Here is a 22,736-nt window from a genome sequence, read left to right as displayed (position 1 = left end):
AGAATTTAGTCTAAATTCTTTGCTCCAACGGTCATTTTCGCCGCGCCTATTTTTTGAATATATCCAATAATAAAGTTTTCATATTTTAAGCCAATTAGATACAAAAGTATTGTCGTCTGCCACTTTTTAAAACTGATAAAACATGGAAAAGAAAGAGGGACTTGACGAAAAGGTTTTGCGCTGTTTTGAACTTTACAGCGGAATTGGTGGAATGCATTATGGTTTTCGTGGTAAATATATTTTATTAGTAAAGTTTGGTGTTCGTTATTTTTTAAATTTATACATTGTTTGCTCAAAATAACACCGTTTTTGCGAACTTGTCATTAAACCTCGGTTCTTTCACTCAATTGATAAAATTTACACTGTTTTTGGTTTCAGATTTTATTTTTAGTGATTATTAGGTTATTCAAAATTCTGAAGGTTCCTTTATTTTATTTAATTATTTTTTATTTATTTTCTAATATCTTGTATGTTTTTAGTTAAATATTTTGTAAATTTTAAAATTTCTTTTAAATTATTTGTAATTGGTCTTATAGAGTAATGGCAGTGCTACGTCACACAACGTCACCCATGCTTTTTCCTATTCATAAAAAATTCGCACCCACAATGGTGGCCATGGCCAAAGCTACGGAGTGCTACAACTCTATAGCGTTTTCCATTGGGCTGCTCTGAGCGGTCTCTGATCACCCTAGAAAATGAAACATTCCATTGGGGAAAAAGGAGAAGCTCCGAGACTGACACACATTTTCCGTTGACCCTGTTGCTCCCTCTCGGATTGATCCGAGCTGCCCTGTCTCGAGAGACTGAGCAAAATTTTCAGAGTGCTTGGATCGCCAATGGAATACAAACTTCGTACAGCTACGCCGCTCTATTAAAAATTTGTATTTCATTGGGAGCAATATAGATGGGTTCTCCGAGCACCTCAGATCTAGAGTGATGACGTAGGAGACAAAATCGTGTCACTCTTGGGAGTGTTTTCAATGAAAAACGCTATTAGTTACCACCGAAATGGGCTTTGCCTCTGGCAGTTTTCTTTGAAATATAAATATTATTATTATTTTTATTATTAGATTCGGGTATTCCTCATCACGTAGTAGCTGCTGTTGACATCAACACTACAGCTAACACTGTATACAAGTATAATTTTCCAGAAACTCATCATTTGCAGCGAAATATTCAAGTAATATATTTATATTAAAGTATTTCCATAAAACCTAATGTGATATTTATGATTAGTCTCTCACTTTGGAAGAATTTGAACATTTTGCAGCTGATGTAATAACACTGAGCCCACCATGTCAACCTTTTACCAGGTATTTATCGTGATTGATCTGACTATACCAGAGCAACATAAATATCTTTGAATTTCTAATACTTCAGAATTGGAGTTAAACGTGATTCTAATGATGTCAGAACTCAATCTCTCTTTCATTTTCTGAATCTCTTGCCCCACCTGAAAACCGTGTCTTATATTCTTCTGGAAAATGTATGCGGATTTGAAACGTCAGAGACCAGAGATAAATTAACAGCTGTTCTTAGAGAATCTGGGTTTTCATTCCAAGAATTTTTGCTAACTCCAAGCCAATTTGGGATTCCAAATTCGAGGCTACGATATTATCTATTAGCTAAGCGGAAACCTTTGAAGTTCTGCTTTAATATGGATGAAAATACTGTAAACTTTTCTTTTCTGCGCATAATTAATTGCGAAAAAATCCATAGTATTAATACTTTTGTTCAGGTTTTGACAGATTTCTTAAGCAGTGAATGTAAATGCATCCAAAAGTTTTCTTATCCACTTTTAATTGGAGGTTATTTAGAAAATGGAGTATCAAATAAATATTTGCTACCTGACAAAGTATTGGAAAGATTTTCTAACATTTTGGATATTGTTTCCAAATTATCAAATCATTCTTGTTGTTTTACTAAAGGGTCTGTTGGAAAAAACCCATTGCTTTATATTAGAAATTCCTTAGTAAAACATTTTTTTCTTAGGTATAGCCATTATGTAGAAGGTACTGGCTCGGTTCTGCATCAAAATGATAATTATAATGTAAAATTGAAAATTATAATTGGCCTCTTTTGAAATTCATACTCCTATTTTTTATTAAGGTCTGTGATATTTATGAGGAAGCGGCGAATTTAGAGGGAGAAGCCAAAGTGAACGTCCTAAAAAAGCTCAACCTCCGTTACTTTACAGCGAGGGAAATTGCAAATTTAATGGGATTTCCTTCTATCAATTCCACTAAACCATTTTGTAAGTACATAACTATGAGAAAGAATCATGAGGTAATATAACTTATTTTTTTGGGTAAAGCTTTTCCTGATTCTACAACTGACAAACAAACATACCGTGTGTTGGGTAATAGTGTAAATGTTAAAGTGATAGGACAACTGTTAAGAACATTATTGTGTAGTTAGTGGCAAAAATAGTGTTTGTATCTTCACTATTTGAAATATAAGTCAAGAATTTTTGGACTAAAACAGAATCAAGTTAATTTATAAATAAGCAAAAATAATTTTAATTTCAATTAAACTGTAGTGGTAACTGATGAGTTTTTTGTTCAGTTTTTCCAAAATGTTGGATTTTGTTGAAACCTCCTCAAAAAGTTGTTGTACCATTGTTGAATGGTGTTTACGGGTATATAGCTATCTGACATATTTCCTCCAACCACCATTGGACTAGCAAGCTCAGCTCTCGTTATAGCAAAAGAAGTAGCGTAATTAACAAAATTTTCAAGCATCTTTTGTGCAAATTCCATAAATGAATCCACTGTAGATGGTATAGCGTTAGAATTTGGGGTTAATAATTGAATTTGCGAGTGTGGCTCTAGAGAAACTCCAATTTGAGCTACATGCGGAACTACTGTACCTCCTCCAGGAGCTAATGAAAAGGGATTAATAGAACCAGTATCTGAAAGTTTTGAAAAATGTAAGTAATCGGCGAGGTTTACAAAGTTGTTGGTTTTAGTACCTGGTTTTAGCTTTGATATTTTAAAAATGGCACTTGGTTTTTCATTGCTGATGAAACCTAGATATTGCCAGGCTGGAGGGGCTGAAGGATCAGGCCAACTGAAATAAACACATCCGCCAATTCCATTTGGAAGAGGCTGGGCACCCGTTAGAAACACTACAATGTGATTAATTGATGTGATATCAGGAATTGTAATCAAGAATTTAGTTTCATCCAATTGTTGAAAATCAGTTTGAACCTAAAATATGTGCTGTATTATTTTGAAAGACGTTTATTTACTTCAGTTATTTATAATTTAGGAGCACCTACCAATCTTCCTGCTACGATAATAGCGAAGGCATTCATTGTCAATTATTACAGCAGATAGTATTTTTAATCATTCGTTCGATTTGTTTAAGAAATTATCACAATCTGTATTAAAGAAGCCGCTCATAAAGAATCCTCAAATAATGCAAGCGCACGGTGCAAAAACTGCCAAAAAAGCCAGTGTTTCCACTCGGCCTACTTTATTTTCCCCGTTTTAAGTAGCGAAAAGAATTATTTTCCCTCCATGTGGAAACACTGACCAGAGCAGCGTTGCCGTTCTTGAAAATCCGAGTCTAGAAAGTTATCGATTTAAAAAAAATTATCGTACAGTTGAAAATAAGCGGTTCCAACCATGGAAAGAATATCCATGCATGAAGGAATATTATGGACACGGACTGTCATTTACAGTCCGTGGTATGGAGGGCATTCTAAATTATCGCCGGTGTACGGCCAACTTCAATCACGCGTACCGCGCTTTAGCGGCCCCATTAATCGCCTCGCATCGAATGTTTATTTGCGTGTATGAATAATCCCGTTATCGGCGCTACATACGACACAAAACCTGTTGTGATTCCTATTCTGTATTTCAATTAATTAGATCAAATACATATAATATAACTGAATGCTTTATTAACGTTCCTTCATGTTAAGCATAGTGAGTAAGTCTGGCGGGAAAATACTCCTTGTTACATTTCTTAGTCTTATTGTCTACCCTAGTGACATCTATTGTGTATTATTTAATGCGGTTCAAGGTTAAGGTTAACTGGGTTAGATTCTCTATTACAACAAAACCTACTATCGCCTCAAGGTTGCTAGAGACGCTAATATAGGTTTGCTCGCGCGGACGTTTTTGAAGCCTTAAAATACGAAACAAAAAGAAAGTGGTAGGGTCTGACGACTACGTCACTAAAACAATCGATTAGAGTTTCAGACGTAATAAAGTACGCTAAAAAATATCAAAAATACATTGGTTAGGTAGTCAAAAGTCAGAGCAAATATAATCCGAGGAGATAATACAACTTTTTTAAATCGTGACGTTGGTGTCATACCCTTGAAACATTAAAGAAAAAAATTTACCATTTCAAATCAAGCGTGAGCACCCCTTGGTTCAACAGAGCTAGAAACATTAAAAATACCTGTCCCAAACGCTACCTCGCGGGCGAAATCGTCAAAACGGATGCAATATTGTTTTTGCTGCGTCACACGTGACCTAGGCTAGAGCGGAGGAGCAGACGAATGTTGCTCAACGGTTAAATGATTAAAATTGATGATGTTTTCGAATTATAATTATGAAACATTATATTAGTCTTCATCAAACGATGCCAAAGAAATTTCCCATTTAGATTTATCATCGGGTAAGCCGGCATTTAATTTAAAAATTACATTAAGCCTTGGCTGGGTTGGCTCGTCTGTAGTTATAAAATGAAAATCGTAATTTTTTTTTAATTCAAAGAAGAAAGGGCTGAATTGAGTCTGAGAAGACCGCGATCCCAGCGAAGACACCATCTGATTAATCAGGGCGAGATATGTGTAACGGCCACGCCAACGGGATACGAGGGGACAGGGGTGGGGACGCCCGTGGCGGAAGTATTCCGATCACCCGTTGGGGGATTGGTGGTCGTCCTCACACGGCCATCCACAAACTCTGCCTCCCGGACGCCTGGGATTACAGGAGTGAGCCACTACTCCCGGCGAAAACAGTTATATTTCAAACACGCTACGAGAGCACGACGTGACTGCGTTAATTTGGTGCCGTGAATAAACGAAAGATGGCGCCGTATTTAGAATTATTTTTCCGTTTTCCGCAGTAAAAGGGGGGTAGGAAGGGGATGACATATAAAAGTTCGGGACACCCACACCTAGCTACACTTCTTTTAGTAGAGATATTTAGCTCTGCTGAATATCCTTAGTTTTTTTAATCCATGGGCTGGCAGACCACCGATTAGATTCTTGGCTAAAACGACAGTAACACCATCTACGCCGCACGCACGAAGCTTATTTTATCTAGTGATCACGTCTACTTTGTGAATAACGTAGGCACTGATGTAAATAACCATTTAGAGGTGTTGTTGATTCATTAGTGGTCTTTTCCACTTTCTTTAACGGTTTTAGCTGTAAGTACAAAGCGAGAGAAGGCTACAAACTTGGGTTAATTAATCCAAGCTGCAACTATCCAGAATGTGGTTTTCGGATTCTTATTTTTCGAAAGGTAAATACAGCATTTCTTTGTTATTTTACGAGATGATAGATTATCTTTTGAATAATTGTTGTAACTATCTTTATTATTAAAAAACATATTTTCTGTATTTAGGTCTAGTTTGGGAGGCTTAGACTTAGCCTTTGCTATCTGATTCTGTCACTCTTGTAAGCGAATGTTACCCAATTAGGGGTGCTCACGCTTGATTTGAAATGGTAAATTTTTTCTTTAATGTTTCAAGGGTCTGACACCAACGTCACGATTTAAAAAAGTTGTATTATCTCCTCGGATTATATTAGCTCTGACTTTTGACTACCCAACCAATGTATTTTTGATATTTTTTAGCGTACTTTATTACGTCTGAAACTCTAATCAATTGTTTTAGTGACGTAGTCGTCAGACCCCACCACTTTCTTTTTGTCTCGTATTTTAAGGCTTCAAAAACGTCCGCGCGAGCAAACCTATATTAGCGTCTCTAGCAACCTTGATATTGTGAGTGAGTTCCATCGCGGGATTATACGGCTTGTAAAGTGATGTTTTCGAAATGCTGTATTCGTGCTCGGTATAAACAATTTTTGGTCGTGACCTCTGGTGCAGGTAATTGATGCTCGTTCAAAGAAATCTTTATCGTTTAAAATACAGGTGCCATGTAGTATGGAAAAACGTTTTCCTGGGTCATTGCTGCTGTGCCGAACTTGAAGAGAGGGAATAGATAGGTATTGTCGTCTTTAAGCTCAGGTACACGTTTTGTGAGCTTGTTTAAGGATTTAATTATAAGATTGTAGTCTCTTTTGAGATGAGGCGACCATAAAGGTGAGACAAAGTCAAGTAGCGGAAGGAGAAAAGTATTGAATATAGCTTTAATGAGTTTTGGCGTTTTGAAGTGGAAAGATCGTCGGACTAGCCCTGTAAAAATATTAATTTTCTTCGCCACAACGCGACAATGTTCAGAGAACGATAAACGCTCGTCCTCCTGAGTTCTGAACACCAAGATCGCGAACACAGGCAACAACTGGTGGAATGGCTTGCAGGGCAAGGGAGTAGATAATCCAAGGATTGTTTCTTCCAAGGTGAGGGACGTTTGATTTGGACGCATTAAAGACAAGGCCAGATTCGTTAGCCCAGGTTTCTACACGAGATAGATCGTCTTGAAGCTTAATCGAAGAATCAGTTGCGCTTAGAACTTGAATTAATTTAGAATCGTCCGCAAAAAGGCTAGGGAACGCATGCAGAACAGCAGATGGTAGGCTGTTTATATATATTTCAGAAAGTAAAGGAGCCAAAACAGAGCCTTGTGGTACTCCGCTAGTTATAGAACAAGGCGGAGAATGGATTCCCCTTATGACAACGCGCAGAGAACGATTCATTAGGAAGGCCTGAATCCAACGAAGAGGTCGTTCATGAATACCAGCCAATTTCATTCTCTCGAAGAGTTTGTGGTGTGGAACTTGGTCGAAAGCCTTTTGGATAACTAGATATATGATATCAACAGCATGACCGTTGTCCAGGGCTTTGGTCCAGATATTAGTGGCCTCTTAAGAGATTTGTAGTGCACAAACGCGAAGGGAGAAAACCGGGTGGGGTTCATTTCCCCAACTTATCATATCTTCAACCGAGCATTTCACCAATTTTTCATTTCCGCAACCAGTAGTTTCCCCAACCGAGCATTTCGCCAACCAATTTTTTTTACGAAGTTGGCGTTATGAGCAGTTGGTGAAATGAGTCGCCCGTTACCCCAACTCGCAAACCCCTAAGCATTTCCCAAACCGAAAATTTCGCCAACCAATTTTTTTACGAAGTTGGCGTAATGAGCAGTTGGGGAAATGAGTTGCCCATTCCCCCAACTCGCAAGAGCCTATACATTTCCCCAACCGTGAATTTCGTGACACGTATCACCATAAAAAATTTCATAACTTTTCCACCTTTACCACCCGAGATACACGCGATTTACCATTTTTCCCTATGGAGAAAAATGAAAAATGGCAAAAAACGTCAAGTAAAAAAATACCTCGATGTGGTTCTATATCAGTTTTTAAGTAGCACTGTGACACGTATTACCATAAACAAATTCATAACTTTACCACCTTTACAACACAAATAAGCTAAGATGTGCGCGGCCTCGGCAACAAGCGCATTTTTTGCTTATAAATAAAAGTTTTTCCAGTCGGATTTTTTTAAAAATAAAATTTAGGTAGTCGAAAGTATAGTTCAAGGCACGTGTATATAAATTTTCAGAGCTGTATACCAATTTCGAACAAGTCGGGTATATTTTGTAAGCATGCGCTCTCACTACTATTCCCTTCTTTAACTGGTCTTCTATAATTTCTTTGTAGTCCGAATACAGGATCGGATTCCGATTGAACGTTTTGATTAAGTTCTTCATTCTTTTTTCAGCTACTTGGTAGTTGTTCGGTAGCTGGTTTTTCGAGACTATCCATGGCAGCTTCACGTGGTATCTCCCTTCTTTGAACGTTGTTTCTTTACGGAATTGTTCCATAACGGCTTTTCCACTTAATTTCTTCTCCGGTCTGTCGCTTATTCCCAGGGACTCTAGTTCCCAGAAGGACTTAAGCGTTTTGTTTATTTCCGATTCACCGTCTCTTATTCCCACCTTCATGCAAATTACTCCCGTTTGGTTAATGGAAACGGCTCTCACTCTCCTATCGATGGGACCCTGAACGGCCCATCCCAGCATAGTATCCATCGCTACTAAAGCTCCATTGATTTCTTCAACTCTCTTGGTTACAATTTCGTAATAATGGTCTAATCCCAGTAGAAGTCCAATACTGGAGGCTGTCGGGGTGTCAGCGCCGCTCAGCGGTAGGCTCGTCAGCTAAAATAAACCCTGTTTTCTTTGCGAAGTTTTCAACTTCCACGCAATTTACTAGTGTGGCTGTGTTGCATAAATAGGGTACTTCAATTGCCGTTATTTTTAATTTCTTCCTCGGGTCTCTCTTGTTTTCCAAAGTTAGGCTGACCGTATTTCTCAGCAAGGTTGACGGTGATTCGTTAGCGAAGTTTTCAATTGTTACCAATTGGCTTCCGATAATCGGCAGGTTCAGCTTTCTGGAGACATCTTCCTTGATGAAAGAAGATTGACTGCAGTTATCAAATATGCATCGAACTTTCTCTTCTCTCGTTGGATTTTCTTGATTCCTCACGATCGCCATAGCGGTGCCTAATAGAACTTCTTTATGACAGCTGACTACCGATGAGATGACGGACCGCACAGCGGTGTTATCGGACCCACGGGCGCCGGAGTTTACTCCATTATTGTCGGGAATGACCGGCGGGGAGACGCCGGGAGGGCTAGTCGCGGCTTTATGGGCGTTGTTTTCTTCGCAGAGCGCGGCGTTATGTCGACTTTGACAGATCTGGAATTTTCGGAATTTGGAGGTACACGCCGATGCTCTGTGTTGAGTACGGGTGCAGATGAAACACCTTTCCATGCTACTGACAAGCTTTCTTTTCTCTTCGATTGTGTAGCTACTGCAATTCACGGTCGCGTGGATGTCGGATTTACAGAAAATACAGTAAACTATCTGTGTTGTGACGTTCGTGTTTAGGTTGGCGGCGGTAACGGACGCGAATCGAAGTTGGCGAATTTACTTTTTTCTCGCAAATCACGAGAGGAGAACGATCGCGGCTTGATATCTTCACCTTTTTAAATGGCACACGTTTCGCGGCCTTCGACTTCACGTTTCACAAAACGCACCAACTCCTCCAAATCAAACTCTATTCCTATACAAACCATGCTAATATCATCGGGCAGACATGCAATAATGACTGGCCACAATGATACGCTGTTTGCAGCGGTATCTACCCCCAAAACATGTAAGTTTCTTAAACTAGTTTCAATTGAATTATAAAGTTTCCTTAGTACAAAAATGTCTTTAGAGTCATCTACCTTTGTGAGTTTACGGAGTTTAGTCATTAATTGATTTATTACTAAATGAGTAACCTCTAAGTTTGAAACGCGCATAGCGCCCGTTGTACCACCACTGGACGGGCGAAAAAGAAGAAATCAGGCGATAGTATCGGCACCTGGTAGAGATAAATTGAAGCTTCTTCCTTCCCCCTTTCTCTCTCTTACCAAAGCAGCTGGCATCATGCATTGCGGGACGCGTTACGTTTCTATTTTCCGCCACCGGGTGGATTTAGCGTGGTACCTTCGCCAGTCGTTTGCTTGAACCAACACTGCCTTTCGATTCAAACTTAGGGTTGATAGGCTTATGGTCTGAGCGCACCTTTCTTCTAACAATTCTCCGACGTGCCATTCGGATCTAAGAACTCCTTTCTGACATTGTGTATTTTACTCGGTCGTGTTTTATAGTTATATTGTGAATTTTCATTATTCATTTTTTCTCGCTTTTTCACTGTTTTATTTTTGGGTGTGTATATATATATAATTTTGTAGTGATCACTTTTTAGAACGGGATATACAAATTGTAAATGGCAAAAGGTGTCTCACGCAAAAAAGCCATTCCAACTCAGGCTTTGTTTAAATAAATAAGGTTTTTTTTAATAATGTAAAGAAATTATATCCACTTGTAAGTGAAATAGAAAAAACCGGTGATGCTAACCTCTCACAGCCGAAATATTTGCGAATCACGTCAGAGTACCTAAAAGATTACAAACAAGAACACGTTATGATTTTTTATTTTCCAACCTACTCGACAGGCGTCACTTAAACGTAGTACCCCAGGAATACGGAACAGCTACCGGTTATCTGCTTGACGTCGCTTCCATATTAACCGTTCGTAGAATCTTGTATCTATTTCTTTATTGTGTCTATGGTACCGTCACTTTAAAATCACACCACGTCAAATTTCCCTAGATTAGGCAAATTTTTGGTCTAATTTTCCCTTTTCGTTACCTGAGTTCCAAAACCAGATATCTAAAAAAGTTCAATTTTAGAAAAACGACTTTTTGTAGTTTTCAAACTTGCTCCTCAATATTTTTCAAATATATTAGGTTATTTTACACATTTTATAGGTGTGATTTTTAATGGTGAATTTATTTCCTTTTTATTTCTTAAGTTGAGTAAAAAAAATTATTTGTTTTTGGCACTGAAATGTTTAGTTCCAAAACCACATAAATCTATTTATTTGGTTTTGAGATATGGTAACACTATCGTTCTTTCATTTCCAAAGTGTAATGTATTGATTTAAACCTTATTTTCTAATATATTTATTATTATATATATTTAAATTTCCTTAGATTTCGCAAATTTTTTGTCTAATTTTTCCTTTTGGATTTTTAGGGGACCAAATTTCCCTAGATCTGGAAAATTTCCCTCGACTTGGCATCACTGCTCGGGAGGGAGGGGGTCGAAATCAGGCTTGGAAATAAGCGGTGGTCACTGGGAGTCACTGGCCAAATCGACCAGTTTAGAAATAAACCTTATTTCCAAGCCTGGTCGAAATAAAAGTAACAAGTTTTTGGTGTACATAATAGCAGAAGCGAGGGGTCCGTCACTTTCGTACAGACCTTGTTTCCGTGATTCCGAATCTCAAGAATCTAATCAGGATCTTGGGAATATTCGAATCTTGGAATCCTACTCGAATCGATGAATCACATACGAATCACGGAATCTCGTTAGAATCACGGAATCATAGATTAATCACTGAATCTTATATTGATTTAAGAAATCAATCATAGTCATAAACCTCGGTCACACTTACAGCAACTGTCGGCTCTATCATTGTCACCTGTATTATAAAAAGGCCCCTGTTATTAGAGATGGCCATGAATCTATCTGATTCTTCGAAAAAAATCGACTTGAGTGGAGACCGCGGTGCCATCTATTAATGAAAAATGAAGTAAAATTTTAACGTCCACTTTGGATTTTATGTTGCGGACCTCGTTTCTCTCACACCCCCGGCGAAAGGCGATTGTGGTTGCTAGTTCTCTTCCGACAGTACAGCTTCCTTCCCCAGGATGTGTCGGGATGGAAGTGCTGGCTCTTAAGATCCGCTCTACCACTGGCTGGATTACGCTTTTTAACATCTATGACCCGGGTGGTGTAGCCTCCAGACAATTTTTCGACGATCTTCTCCTAGGAGTTGACACACCAGCCATTATCCTAGGCGATTTCAACGCCCGCAACACACTCTGGGGTAGTAGTCATACGGATCAGCAAGGCCGCCTCATCCAGAGTTGGCTAGAAGCCCAGGAGCGTCTGGTCGTCCTCAACACTGGAGACGCCACCCGCCGCCCAACTCGAGGCCCAGAGGCTGCCCTCGATCTGACTTTCGTAAGCTTCAATTTGGCTATCTCCCTCCCCTGGACAGTCTTAAACCGAGGAACAAATGATCATCTCCCTATTTTTATAGGTGACCCAGCATCATACATGGGCAAACCTTCGGAGGGCTTTGAGGGCCTCATTGAAATTAACGTTAAGCCCTCTGAAGTTCCCTCCGAAGGTTTGCCATCGTACGCCCAGCGCACACTACACGTTCTACGTCAAGTGTTATGCATTGGCACTATCCAGCGGTGGACAGGAAACGTTTTAGAATACTTTAGGATGACACAGTGGGGGCCGCTCCGTTATCGGTATACTCTGCGGAAAATCTTGTCCGCCAGATGGCCCTGGCTGCGATTCCTATCAAAAAGGGTGGGGGAGGCTCGCCTCCTCGCCAGCCTCCATGGTGGGATGAACGCTGTTCTAACAAGGCCAAGGAAGTCCGTCAGACCCGTCGCAGGGCCCAGTGGTCGGGCATCCTGTTGGACCAGGTGGCTTACATAAGGGAGAAGGCTGTCTATAAGCGACTGATTAGTGACACGAAGCGTGCTAGTTGGAGGGCCTATTACGACCGGCTACATGCACACACGCCACTGCCTCAAGTTTGGAACCAGGTTACATGGTGCAAAACAGCGATCCGCCCGAGGAAGCTCCTCACGCTCCATAATGGTGCTGAAATACTCACTGACAAGAAAAAGGTTATGGAGTGTTTGGCATCCTCACCTGGCGCTGACATACATCCCCCGCCGGTATATGTCCCTGAACCATTACTCGCGCGACCTACCACCAGGTATAATGCCCTATTCTCGGCAGAGGAACTATATGGGGTATCTCCGGGTTACGCAATACGGCTCTGGGCGTGGACAACATTTATAACCTTATTATCAAAAATACTATTCCGACGTTCCGCACAGCACTTCTGAGTTTCTACAACAGCCCCAAGAACGATCGTGTTTCCGGAAGGGTCGGCGGGCGACGGATAATGCTTTCCGGTTGACTACGGCGGCACAGTGAGCCCTAGCAACCAACCAACATTGTCTATATGACGCATTCGGGAGTGTTCATCACCACGCGCTCCTCTATTAGTTCCGACGTTGCGGCCTTGAGGGCAACCTTCTCAGCTGGGTGGAAAGCTTCTTGACAGATCGTACCTCCCAAGTGCGAGTCAACGGTTAAGCAGGGCGTGCCTCAGGGCAGCTCGGTAAGTCCCCTCCTCTTCAGCATCATGCTGGATGGGATTCCCTATGACATCGCTGCCTGGATATGTGGTCGGAACTTTGAGCGTCTATATACGACCATGAAGGTCACCCTGGGCAATGTTTCGTCCTATGGCGTAAGATGGGGTCTAAACTTCCAGCCGCTGAAATGCAAATACATGGTTCTATCCAAGGTCAAACAGATTACGGATGCTCTTCAATTTCAGCTAGGACGCAATATCCTGTCGAATGTTGTGACGAAATATTAAGTCAACTCATATAAACACTTAAACATATGTAAAACCATATACGACTAGGCCAACTAGTTTCTATTGGGGGTCAAACTCGACGCCAGCCTGGTGGGGTCCGCTGGGCCTATCCTCTAATCCCCATTGTAAACACGAGTTAGTGGGAAGGATCTCTAAAGATAGGGTTTTCCATATTATAATTGTAGTGCAGTATTTTTAGTAGTTCGTTGCATTCGCTTATTTTCCATAAAACTTTCCAATGTTGAAAACTACATTGTATATGAGTGTATGTTCAACCGGCTGGGGAGGGACATATACAACAATTTTAGACCCATTAAAAACAATACAAAAGAAAATGATACGAATATGTTTAAATGATTATCCAAGCAATTTATTGCTTCGTGAATTGAAGGTCTTCTCGTTTCGACACTTCTATGCGAAAGAGATACTATTACATACTTTTAAAAACAAAAAAAAATCAAAATGAAATAACAACCTACAATACGAGATTTCAAGAAATAGGCAATTTAATTCCTGAGAGATCTTTTAAATCAATTGGTCAAAAACATGCCATGTACTTAGGTCCGAAAATATTTAGTGATTTAAACCAAAATATTAAAAAATGTACTAATTTCCGAAAATATAATAAACTGATAATTGAGTGGTTGTCAAAAATTGAATATGTCGAACTAAATAATTTATTTTACGTTTAACTTTTGTAACTTTTATTACTTTTTGTAACACTAGATTAACTTAGAATGGAGTTAAGTTTTTGTTCGTATTTTTATACGCTCTCTTTGTTCACTTTTTGTTTACTTTTTTTATAATTTGTTAACTACAAGTAGCTATTATAACACATTCTTTATAAAATTATATATATTTATAAATTGATAAATAACTTTCTTTATACCTTTGCCTATGAATAAAAATTTTAAATAATATATACCTCCCTACCACGCACGAGTATGTTCTCATGTGGTAAAGGGGTGATGTATGTACTATTTCTGATAATATTGATCTGTATCTTTTGTTTGCATCAATAAATCAAATCAAATCAAATGTGATTCGTCTCGTTTCTGCGGCCAACTGCGCTCTGGCCTCCAACAAGCATTGCTTAGCGGTGTTCCTGGATCTCAAAGACTCATTCTGGAGTGTCCACCATCGCGCGCTCCTCTACAAACGCCACAGTTTTGACCTGGAGGGCAACCTGCTGTGGTGGGTTGAAAACGTTTTGGCGGATTGCATTTCTCAAGCTCACGTCAACGGCGAATTTTAATCCGGAGAGGACTCCCTCCGGTTAGCGCCATTAAACCCATCCTATTCAGCGTCATGCTGGATGGGATTCCTTCACACTGCCCTATGGTGGTTAATCACGGGGAGAATGTGGAAGACATTGCCACCTGGATCTTCAACCTCTCAAGTGCAATTTTATGACCTTCTCTCGAGACACCGACTTTCCGTCGGCCCTCACTCGCACACTGGGACATCAGTACCTAGGTGGACTTTTCGATGACCGTCTTTCTTGGCTTCCCCATATCGATGACCTTTCCTCCTCTTCGATGAAACCTCGTGCGAGTGGTTTCGGGTACCCAGTGGGGTGCAGGTCGTAAGGTTCCGCGGCTTCTGTATACCCACCTTGTACTTTCTAGAATGGATTTCTCTAGTCCCCTTTACGCGTCGGCGCCAGCTTGTTAATAATCAGCTAGGCTAATACCCAAGCTACCACCTTAGGCCTAAGTCGTCAAGAAACTGGATAAAGTTCCAAATGTGGACCTTAGAGTCATCCTTGGGACCCCACCATCTTCTCCTATCAGTTTAATGGATGCCGAAGCGGCCATTCCGCACTTAAGAAACAGGAGGGTCTAACCATCCTTGTTTCATGCGGGGCGGCGGACTTCTAATGCACTCTCCTGCGCTGAAAATATTTTGTAAATATAGCTGCTCTTTTTTTTGCGATTTTTTTAGTGTTGTTTTTCTTTTATAAGGTTTATATTTATTTAATTTAATTTTATTTTTTTACTATTGTTACATAATTTATTTGATACCATTGTTTTACAATCAGTTTTGCACAACCAGCCAGGGATATAAGTCACAAATTGACTTGGCCCTTAATACCTCTATGTAAGTCAAAGATAACTAAAAAACAAACTTGAATTTGAATTTGATTTGAAATCGATTTTTTTAATTATTATGAAAAATAACGATACTACAGTATTTACTTAACTGAAAACAAATTGTTAAGGGTTTCTTTTAGTCCGCAATCTAAATATGACAACGACTATCGCCAAAATTAAGTAAATCTCAGAATAATTTGACATAATGCGTTTTGTACGTTTATTTTTGGTTAAAACTCTTGGCAGAAACGCATTATATGATACTGAGTAACGGCCATTGTGACCATAGATATAGGAAACGTATATAAAGGTCTAGATAAAATATTTCAAAGGGAGTGAATACGGAGGTGACAGCTAGCAGAAACGCTTAATTTCTGCAGGCTATCCTTATAAGGCGCTATCTATCGCTAAGAAAGCTCGTGCTATCGTCGCGAGAGTCATTGTCTCCTGCTTAAAAATTATACTAAAAGTCACCAACAGATGGTGTCTAAAGACTACGGCCTGCGGAAAGGTCAAGCACTTACGACGTTAGTACTAAAATGCTAAGAGAGCTCGCGCTCTTGGTCACGTGCCTTCCTCGGTGTCTGCTAGGTGTCAATTCCGTATTTTATGTTAGGCTTAGACGACCCGAAATTTATCTAGACCTTGATATACATTTCTTATATCTATGATTGTGACTTTTACAATGGGAATGCAGTTGAAGAAATTAGAGCAGACGAAATTATACGAAAAGAAGACACTTATTGGTTAATAACGACATAATGCGTTTCTGCAAATTTCCGACGGTCGTTGATGCGTTTCTGCGGAGTATTTTCGAAACTTTTCAATTTTAATGCGTTTTTGCATTTTCACATCTCGGAAATTAGACAGGAATAGAAAAAAACGGACTTCATATTTAGAATCAGCACCCTAAAATTAGTACGAGGAGAATTCAAACTCAAAAAGCCAAAAATGGACGATAATGCGTTTTTGAAACGTAGGGCAGCGCATTGCTCCCAAAAGAACAGGCTGCTTTTTCTACTTAGGACTTGGCGCCTGGCTCAGGCCCAAAATCTTGATTGGCTCTTCCACGTTACTAGTCGCCACCTCGTCACTGCGGCAAATCCACCCTGGACCGAGGGGTAAGACAGTCTCAGATAATCTGTACACCGAGTTCGTGCATTTAGCACTGTTAAAGGTACATATTTTCAAGAGTTCGCGAGTTCCATTTAGCACTGTCAAAGGTACGGCAGTGTACACCGAGTTCGCAGAGTGTCTTACCCCTCGCCGTGGACCCCTCCGTCGGTGACCATCATCTCGCGCTGACTCTGAACAGTTACGGCAATTATTTTTCGCGATTCTCAAACCTCACGCGAAGGACGCGACGGTATTCTACACGGACGGTTCGGCTTCCCCCGATTCAGGGATCACGGGTGCTGCTTTCGCTATTAACTCCCTCAACGTTGGTGCGGTTACTCCAGACATCCTATTAATCGGGTCGAGTATTTGCCATCCAGATGGCTCTCTCCTACACGTCTACACATCTGCGTTCGCCTGTAGTTGTCTGTTCTGACTCTAAAAGCACCCTCACCCAACTGGCAAGACGGTCGATTGACCCGGGGGCCATCTCCATAAAACCTTGTTGAGCTTAACGGTAATAGTTAGTGTAGGGAGCTGTTGGCTCGCGTGGCATGAAGGGCTTGCCACCACCCTCCTACTCATTGTAACCCGGCCACCTGAATTATTGGCTTCAAAAGTAGCTTGATAACTTAGGCCTAAGGTGGTGCCTTGGGTATTAGCCTAGCCGATCCATGGGCTTTGCGATAAGTACCCGTATCCGGTTTATCTAATCTGGTGTCAAGCACACGTGGGAATTCCCGGAAAAGAGATGGCTGATCGTCGCGCCTCGGTCACTGGGCTCCAGCGCACTCCTAGAGTGGACTTCCTCCTTCCGTCTACTCTTTTAGAAATAAAGATTGCAATTGCATGTCGTCGGGCGCTCACAGCTGAGTGGAGTACGGAATGGCAGACCAGCACGGTAGTCTGGCCTCTCCGTGAGGCAAAACCTTTTCCCGGCTCTAGCGCTATACTCCATTTGAAGCAAGGACGATACTCTTCTCTCGCGACTTTGTTGTGATAGGCTTCCCACAAATGCAACCCTACACCGGTTCAATCTCAGTGTGACGGACGCTTGCACTCGCTGCGGTGAAATGGACGATGCGTACCACGTCTTGTTCAGCTGCGCCTATCACACTGGGCGTCGACCAACGCTCATTTCAGCGCTCCAGAAGACTAATCTTCCGAACACTATCTGCGACGTGCGGTACATTGAAATTCTTGGTGTAATTCTACTGTATTGTATTCTCATTGTTCGGTTGTACACATCGTAATTTTGTATAGTACATGTACCTATATTCGTTTTCAAATGTTTATATAGCGCACGCGCGCGTGAAAGTGAGTTTTTGGTTGCTGTTAAAAAAGGTGTTATTTTGCGCGTGTAAAAATAAATTAACGGCCAGTTCTGTTTTGAAATAAGAGGAAAAAGGTTTACCGGTTTTTATGTCGGAAAAGTTCGCGTCTTTTATTTCGCTGTTCACGACATTTTTTGGTCCGTCGAGCCGGATACATTCGTCAACTTGATTATGTTCCTCAACTAATCATCGAATCGGCTATCTTTCCGTGAGAGACAGTGAAAATTAGCGTGGATTCTCCGTTGGAAACCGTTTAAACCATCGATCATATCCCGATCGTAAACGAATCAACATAAGTCATCATGGATGTTCTGGTGAGAAGAAGAGCAGCTATCAAGGGACAGATCACCAGGATTGAAAATGCGGTGGGTCAAACAGCAACGAATCTATCTGACGTCGCCTTGAAGCTGTATGTAGACAAGGTGGAAAAACTATCGAAAGACTTGGATGAGGTTCACGATGCCGTAGTGGCAAATATCGATCCCGACGACGACGATTTCGCGGATCACGAAGATGAATACAACCCCCTAATCGCTCGACTCGAAGATCTGACAATCCTACTCGTCACTGAATCGAATGAAAGAGCAGCAAACATTCCAGTGAGACAAGTCAGACCAGCTAGTGATGTACGTTTACCTAAGCTGGAACTTCCATCATTCAGCGGTGGTTACGTCGATTGGCTTCCATTTCATGATCTCTTCACGGCCACCGTACACAGCAACGAATCGCTCACCGGAGCTCAGAAGTTTCAGTATTTGAAGTCATCATTACGAAACGAAGCAGCGCTCCTAGTTCAATCTATTCCGGTAACTGACGCTAATTATCTGGAAGCTTGGGATATCTTAAACCATCGGTTCAACAATACCCGGGAAATCATCGATGCACACGTAAAACGTCTCTTCAGTCAAACTAATGTCATCCAAGAATCTTCATCCGCTTTACGAACGCTCATCGATACCACCGCCGAATGCATAAGGGCGCTCAAGGTTCTCAAAGAACCAGTACAACATTGGGACTCCATACTACTTCATCTTGTAAAGGAAAAACTGGATTCAGAATCTCGCCGACAATGGGAACTTTCCCTGAGGGGGACCGAAAGACCAACTTTCGAGGATCTCGTTACATTTCTTGAACAACGGGCCAGAGCCTTAGCAGCAGCTCCGCCTACAACTACTGCAATCAAGTCGAAGCCTCCATTATATCAGAGACCGAGTACAAAGGCTCATCATGGTGCTCTGAGCGAGACGTGTCACTTTTGCAACGAAACACACTCTGTATACAAATGTACCAATTTTCTGAATGCATCTTCGGACGAGCGTTGGAACATGGTCAAGAGGAGTGCCATGTGTTTCAATTGCTTACGAACCGGTCATCAAAGCAATGACTGCAAATCTGGTCATTGTAGGAAATGCAACGCACGACATAACACACTTCTACATCAAGAGAAGGAATTAACGAAGACGAAGGCAACCTCCGGTGTAGTTTCATGCCCATCTCGTGAAATAATTGGATCAACCCAAGTTATCTTGGCAACCGCAATGGTCCAAGTCAAGGGACTTGACGAGCAACTTTATCCAGCCCGAGCGCTTCTGGACTCGGGTTCTCAAGCCAGTTTCATCACGGAACAATTCACGAGGAAACTAAGATTGAAGCGAACACGTTTCAACGTCTCAGTTGACGGAATTGGAGCAACCGGAATGAACACCTCTCAAGGCAGTGTCATGGTGAATATTCAGTCAAATATCATTAACACGTCGGAGGTCATCGTCGAGGCAATCGTCCTGAAAAAGGTCACGGATTATTTACCTAACAGTCCGTTCGATCCTGGAAATTGTCTACACTTGAAAGGCTTAACACTTGCTGATCCAACTTTTCATAGCCCTGGACAAGTGGATATTTTACTAGGTGCTGACGTGTATCTAGAGCTCTTACAAGATGGCATTTGCAAGGGGAAAGAAGGTCTTACAGGTGCCTTTAATACTCTTTTCGGATGGGCAGTTTCCGGTCCATTGCTGATGGCCGGAAGAAGTTCGAAAATAAAGGTCCACCATTGTACATTGGAAGCAGATTTGAAACATCTTTGGGAGCTAGAAGACATCCAGCCTCGAAGAATACTATCTCCAACAGAAATTCGATGTGAAAAGAACTTTGAAGAATCACAAACACGTGACTCTACAGGAAGATTCACTGTACGATTACCAAAGATAAACGATGCACCAAAACTTGGAGATTCTAAACAAATGGCAATCCGTCGATTCTCTCACATAGAACGACGTCTACGTGTTAACCCGAATCTCTATGAGGAGTACCGCAAGTTCATGGGGGAATACATTGCCCTTGGACATATGGAACTCATTCCCTCGAATGAAATAAAAATCGAAACCAATCCATCTTACTACGTGCCTCATCATGCGGTATTCAAAGAAGACAGTACCACCACGAGAGTTCGTGTGGTGTTCGACGCCTCAGCCAAATCTACAACTGGAGTTTCCCTAAACGATCATCTGCTAGTGGGGCCAAAACTTCAAGATGATTTGGTCAACCTCCTTATTCGCTTTCGTCAACATCGCATTGTAATGAAAGCAGACCTTGCCAAAATGTTTCGTCAAATTAGAGTACATCCAGACGACTCCGATCTTCAAAGAATTGTTTGGCGAAACAACTCACACGAACCCTTGCTCGAATACCGTTTGCTAACGGTTACATATGGAACCGCATCAGCGCCATACCTAGCAACTAAAGTCTTGAAGCAACTCGGCCATGACGTGAAAGAGACAATTCCGTTGGCATCTTCGGCTTTACAAAATGACTTCTACATGGACGATCTATTGACAGGAGACGAATCGATTGAGAACGTTTTAAGACTTCAGTCAGAAATCATTCAAGCTACATCTCAAGCAGGATTTGAAATAAGGAAATGGGCGTCGAATGAAGCTGCATTATTGGATACACTACCAGCCAACATGAAGGATTTACAAAAGCCACTATGCATCGAGAACGACGAATCAGTCAAGACTCTCGGCCTATATTGGACTCCTTCGGCTGATAATTTCTCGTTTATGGTTACTTCTCCAGCGTCAAGAAGTTCAATCACTAAACGTACGATTCTTTCGGATACAGCAAGGATATTCGATCCTCTGGGACTGTTGGCACCAGTAACCGTTCGAGCGAAACTGATGTTACAGGAAATGTGGCAGCTAAAATTGAATTGGGATGAGCAACTTCCCCAACCACTTGAAGCTAAATGGAGGTCGTTTCGAACCGATTTACCAGAAATTGAAAACATTACGGTTCAACGGCACATTTCGCAAGCTAATGCTACAGACATTAGCCTGCATGGATTTTGTGACGCATCGGAGAAAGCGTACGCAGCTGCCGTATACCTGAAGACGGTGAATAACAACGGACAAATCAAAATACAACTGATCGCTGCGAAAACAAGAGTCGCTCCGCTCAAACAAATCACACTTCCGAGACTGGAATTATCTGGTGCATTACTTTTGGCTTCTCTGATTCAACTGATCAGGGAGTCATTGAGATTGGATATAGCTGATGTTCATTGCTGGTCGGACTCAACAATCGTCCTAGCTTGGTTGAAAGCTCCACCGCAACGTTGTAAAACGTTCGTAGCCAATCGAGTGTCAGAAATCCACGAGAAACTACCGAGAGCGCAATGGCATCACATTTCAGGAGACAGCAACCCCGCAGATTGCGTTTCTCGAGGAATATCCGCTAGCGAACTGGGAAATCATGGTATCTGGTGGCATGGACCGCAATGCCTTATTTTCGCCGCAACAACGCAAGAACTACATGAACTCTCAGAGCCAAATGAATGTTTATCCGAGGAAAGACGAATTATTTCTTTAGTAACACATCATCAAATGGATTTCACGCTCCTTTCCAAATTTTCAGCGCTTAAAAAACTCATTCATATCACCGCCTACATTCTACGTTTTGTCTTCAATTCGCGAAATGCGACAGAATTGAGGATTACTGGACCTTTATCGAAGGAAGAGAACGAAAAGGCGCTATCCCATTGGATTCGGGTCGTCCAAAGCAACAGTTTTAACGAAGAGATAGCTTGCCTTAAACAAAACAAAGAATTACCACGGAAAAGTAAAATCCTTTCGATGCGTCCGTACATCGATCAAGATGGGATTCTTAGAGTTGGTGGCAGACTTTGCCACTCCAACTTACCATACGAACAAAGGCATCCGGAATTGTTACCGAGACAGAGCAAATTAACAGAACTTCTAATACAACACGAGCACGAGAAACATTTTCACGGAGGTGCTCAACTACTAACTTCTGTCTTACAGAAACGTTATTGGATCGTCGGTCTTCGTGATGCCATACGTTTCCATATCAGAAGATGTGTTTCATGTGTACGACAGCAGGCAGTCACTGTAAAGCAACTTATGGGCGATTTACCACCAGCGAGAGTAAATCCTGCTCGGCCATTTTTGAAGTGTGGAGTCGACTACGCAGGACCATTTACCCTTAAACTAATGAAGGGACGAAGTCACTTCAGGTTTAAGGGATACATTGCCGTCTTCGCTTGCTTTACCACAAGATCAATTCATCTTGAACTTGTCAGTGACATGACCACCGAAGCATTTCTGGCAGCATTGAAACGCTTTGTTGCTCGACGAGGAAAATGCGCCGACATTTACAGCGACTGTGGAACCAACTTTACAGGAGCCGATCGAGAGATGAAAACATTCATCAAATTCATAGTCTCTACAAACAACAACGATCAAGTATCACGATGGCTCGCAGACGAAGGAATTAATTGGCACTTCAACCCGCCTGCAGCGCCACATTTTGGAGGCCTCTGGGAAGCCGGGGTGAAGTCCGTCAAGTATCATCTGAAACGAGTTCTTGGCACCATGGTTCTAAACTTTGAAGAAATGCAAACGCTTCTTTGCCAAATCGAAGCTTGCTTAAATTCACGTCCTTTAACGGCGTTAAGCTCGGATCCAAACGACTTCAATGCGTTGACACATGGAC

The 22,736-nt window shown here is 41.4% G+C and overlaps 2 protein-coding genes across 3 annotated transcripts; one reads left to right on the top strand and one right to left on the bottom strand.

Annotated features, from left to right (window-relative positions):
• Window positions 1-62: 62 nt before the first annotated feature.
• Window positions 63-2,480, top strand: Mt2 (tRNA (cytosine(38)-C(5))-methyltransferase). Of its 2 annotated transcripts, XM_090178334.1 has the most exons (8): window positions 63-230; window positions 1,071-1,180; window positions 1,237-1,313; window positions 1,381-1,672; window positions 1,739-1,929; window positions 1,993-2,050; window positions 2,110-2,254; window positions 2,315-2,480. In XM_090178334.1, the coding sequence occupies exons 1-8, from the start codon at window positions 143-145 to the stop codon at window positions 2,416-2,418; spliced, it is 1,065 nt and encodes a 354-aa protein (XP_090034460.1). In that variant the 5' UTR covers window positions 63-142; the 3' UTR covers window positions 2,419-2,480. The 2 variants fall into 2 exon arrangements, with proteins under 2 accessions (XP_090034460.1, XP_090034459.1); XM_090178333.1 differs by having other exon boundaries at window positions 1,381-1,929.
• Window positions 2,481-2,495: 15 nt separating this feature from the next.
• Window positions 2,496-3,596, bottom strand: LOC149941442 (protein OPI10 homolog). The gene is made up of 3 exons (XM_090178335.1): window positions 3,281-3,596; window positions 2,972-3,209; window positions 2,496-2,911 (listed from the first exon to the last, which is right to left on the bottom strand). Exons 1-3 carry the CDS (start codon window positions 3,314-3,316, stop codon window positions 2,562-2,564), a joined length of 624 nt encoding a protein of 207 aa, XP_090034461.1. The 5' UTR covers window positions 3,317-3,596; the 3' UTR covers window positions 2,496-2,561.
• Between the last annotated feature and the right edge of the window lie 19,140 nt (window positions 3,597-22,736).

This window comes from Leiobunum rupestre, chromosome 6, assembly GCF_980474605.1.
Source record: "Leiobunum rupestre chromosome 6, qqLeiRupe1.1.hap1, whole genome shotgun sequence".
NCBI classification, from domain to species: Eukaryota; Metazoa; Arthropoda; class Arachnida; order Opiliones; family Sclerosomatidae; genus Leiobunum; species Leiobunum rupestre.
Note: the sequence above shows the minus strand (reverse complement) of the source record. Positions and strands in the feature narration are given on the sequence as shown.

Coding starts and splice junctions, on each gene's coding strand:
- Mt2 (XM_090178333.1), top strand. CDS start 143: ATGGAAAAGAAAGAGGGACTTGACGAAAAGGTTTTGCGCTGTTTTGAA. Junction 1,181..1,236: donor ATTTGCAGCGAAATATTCAA/GTAATATATTTA, acceptor ATTTATGATTAG/TCTCTCACTTTGGAAGAATT. Junction 2,255..2,314: donor CAATTCCACTAAACCATTTT/GTAAGTACATAA, acceptor TTTTGGGTAAAG/CTTTTCCTGATTCTACAACT.
- LOC149941442 (XM_090178335.1), bottom strand. CDS start 3,316: ATGAATGCCTTCGCTATTATCGTAGCAGGAAGATTG. Junction 3,210..3,280: donor TTATCGTAGCAGGAAGATTG/GTAGGTGCTCCT, acceptor CACATATTTTAG/GTTCAAACTGATTTTCAACA. Junction 2,912..2,971: donor AATATCAAAGCTAAAACCAG/GTACTAAAACCA, acceptor CAAAACTTTCAG/ATACTGGTTCTATTAATCCC.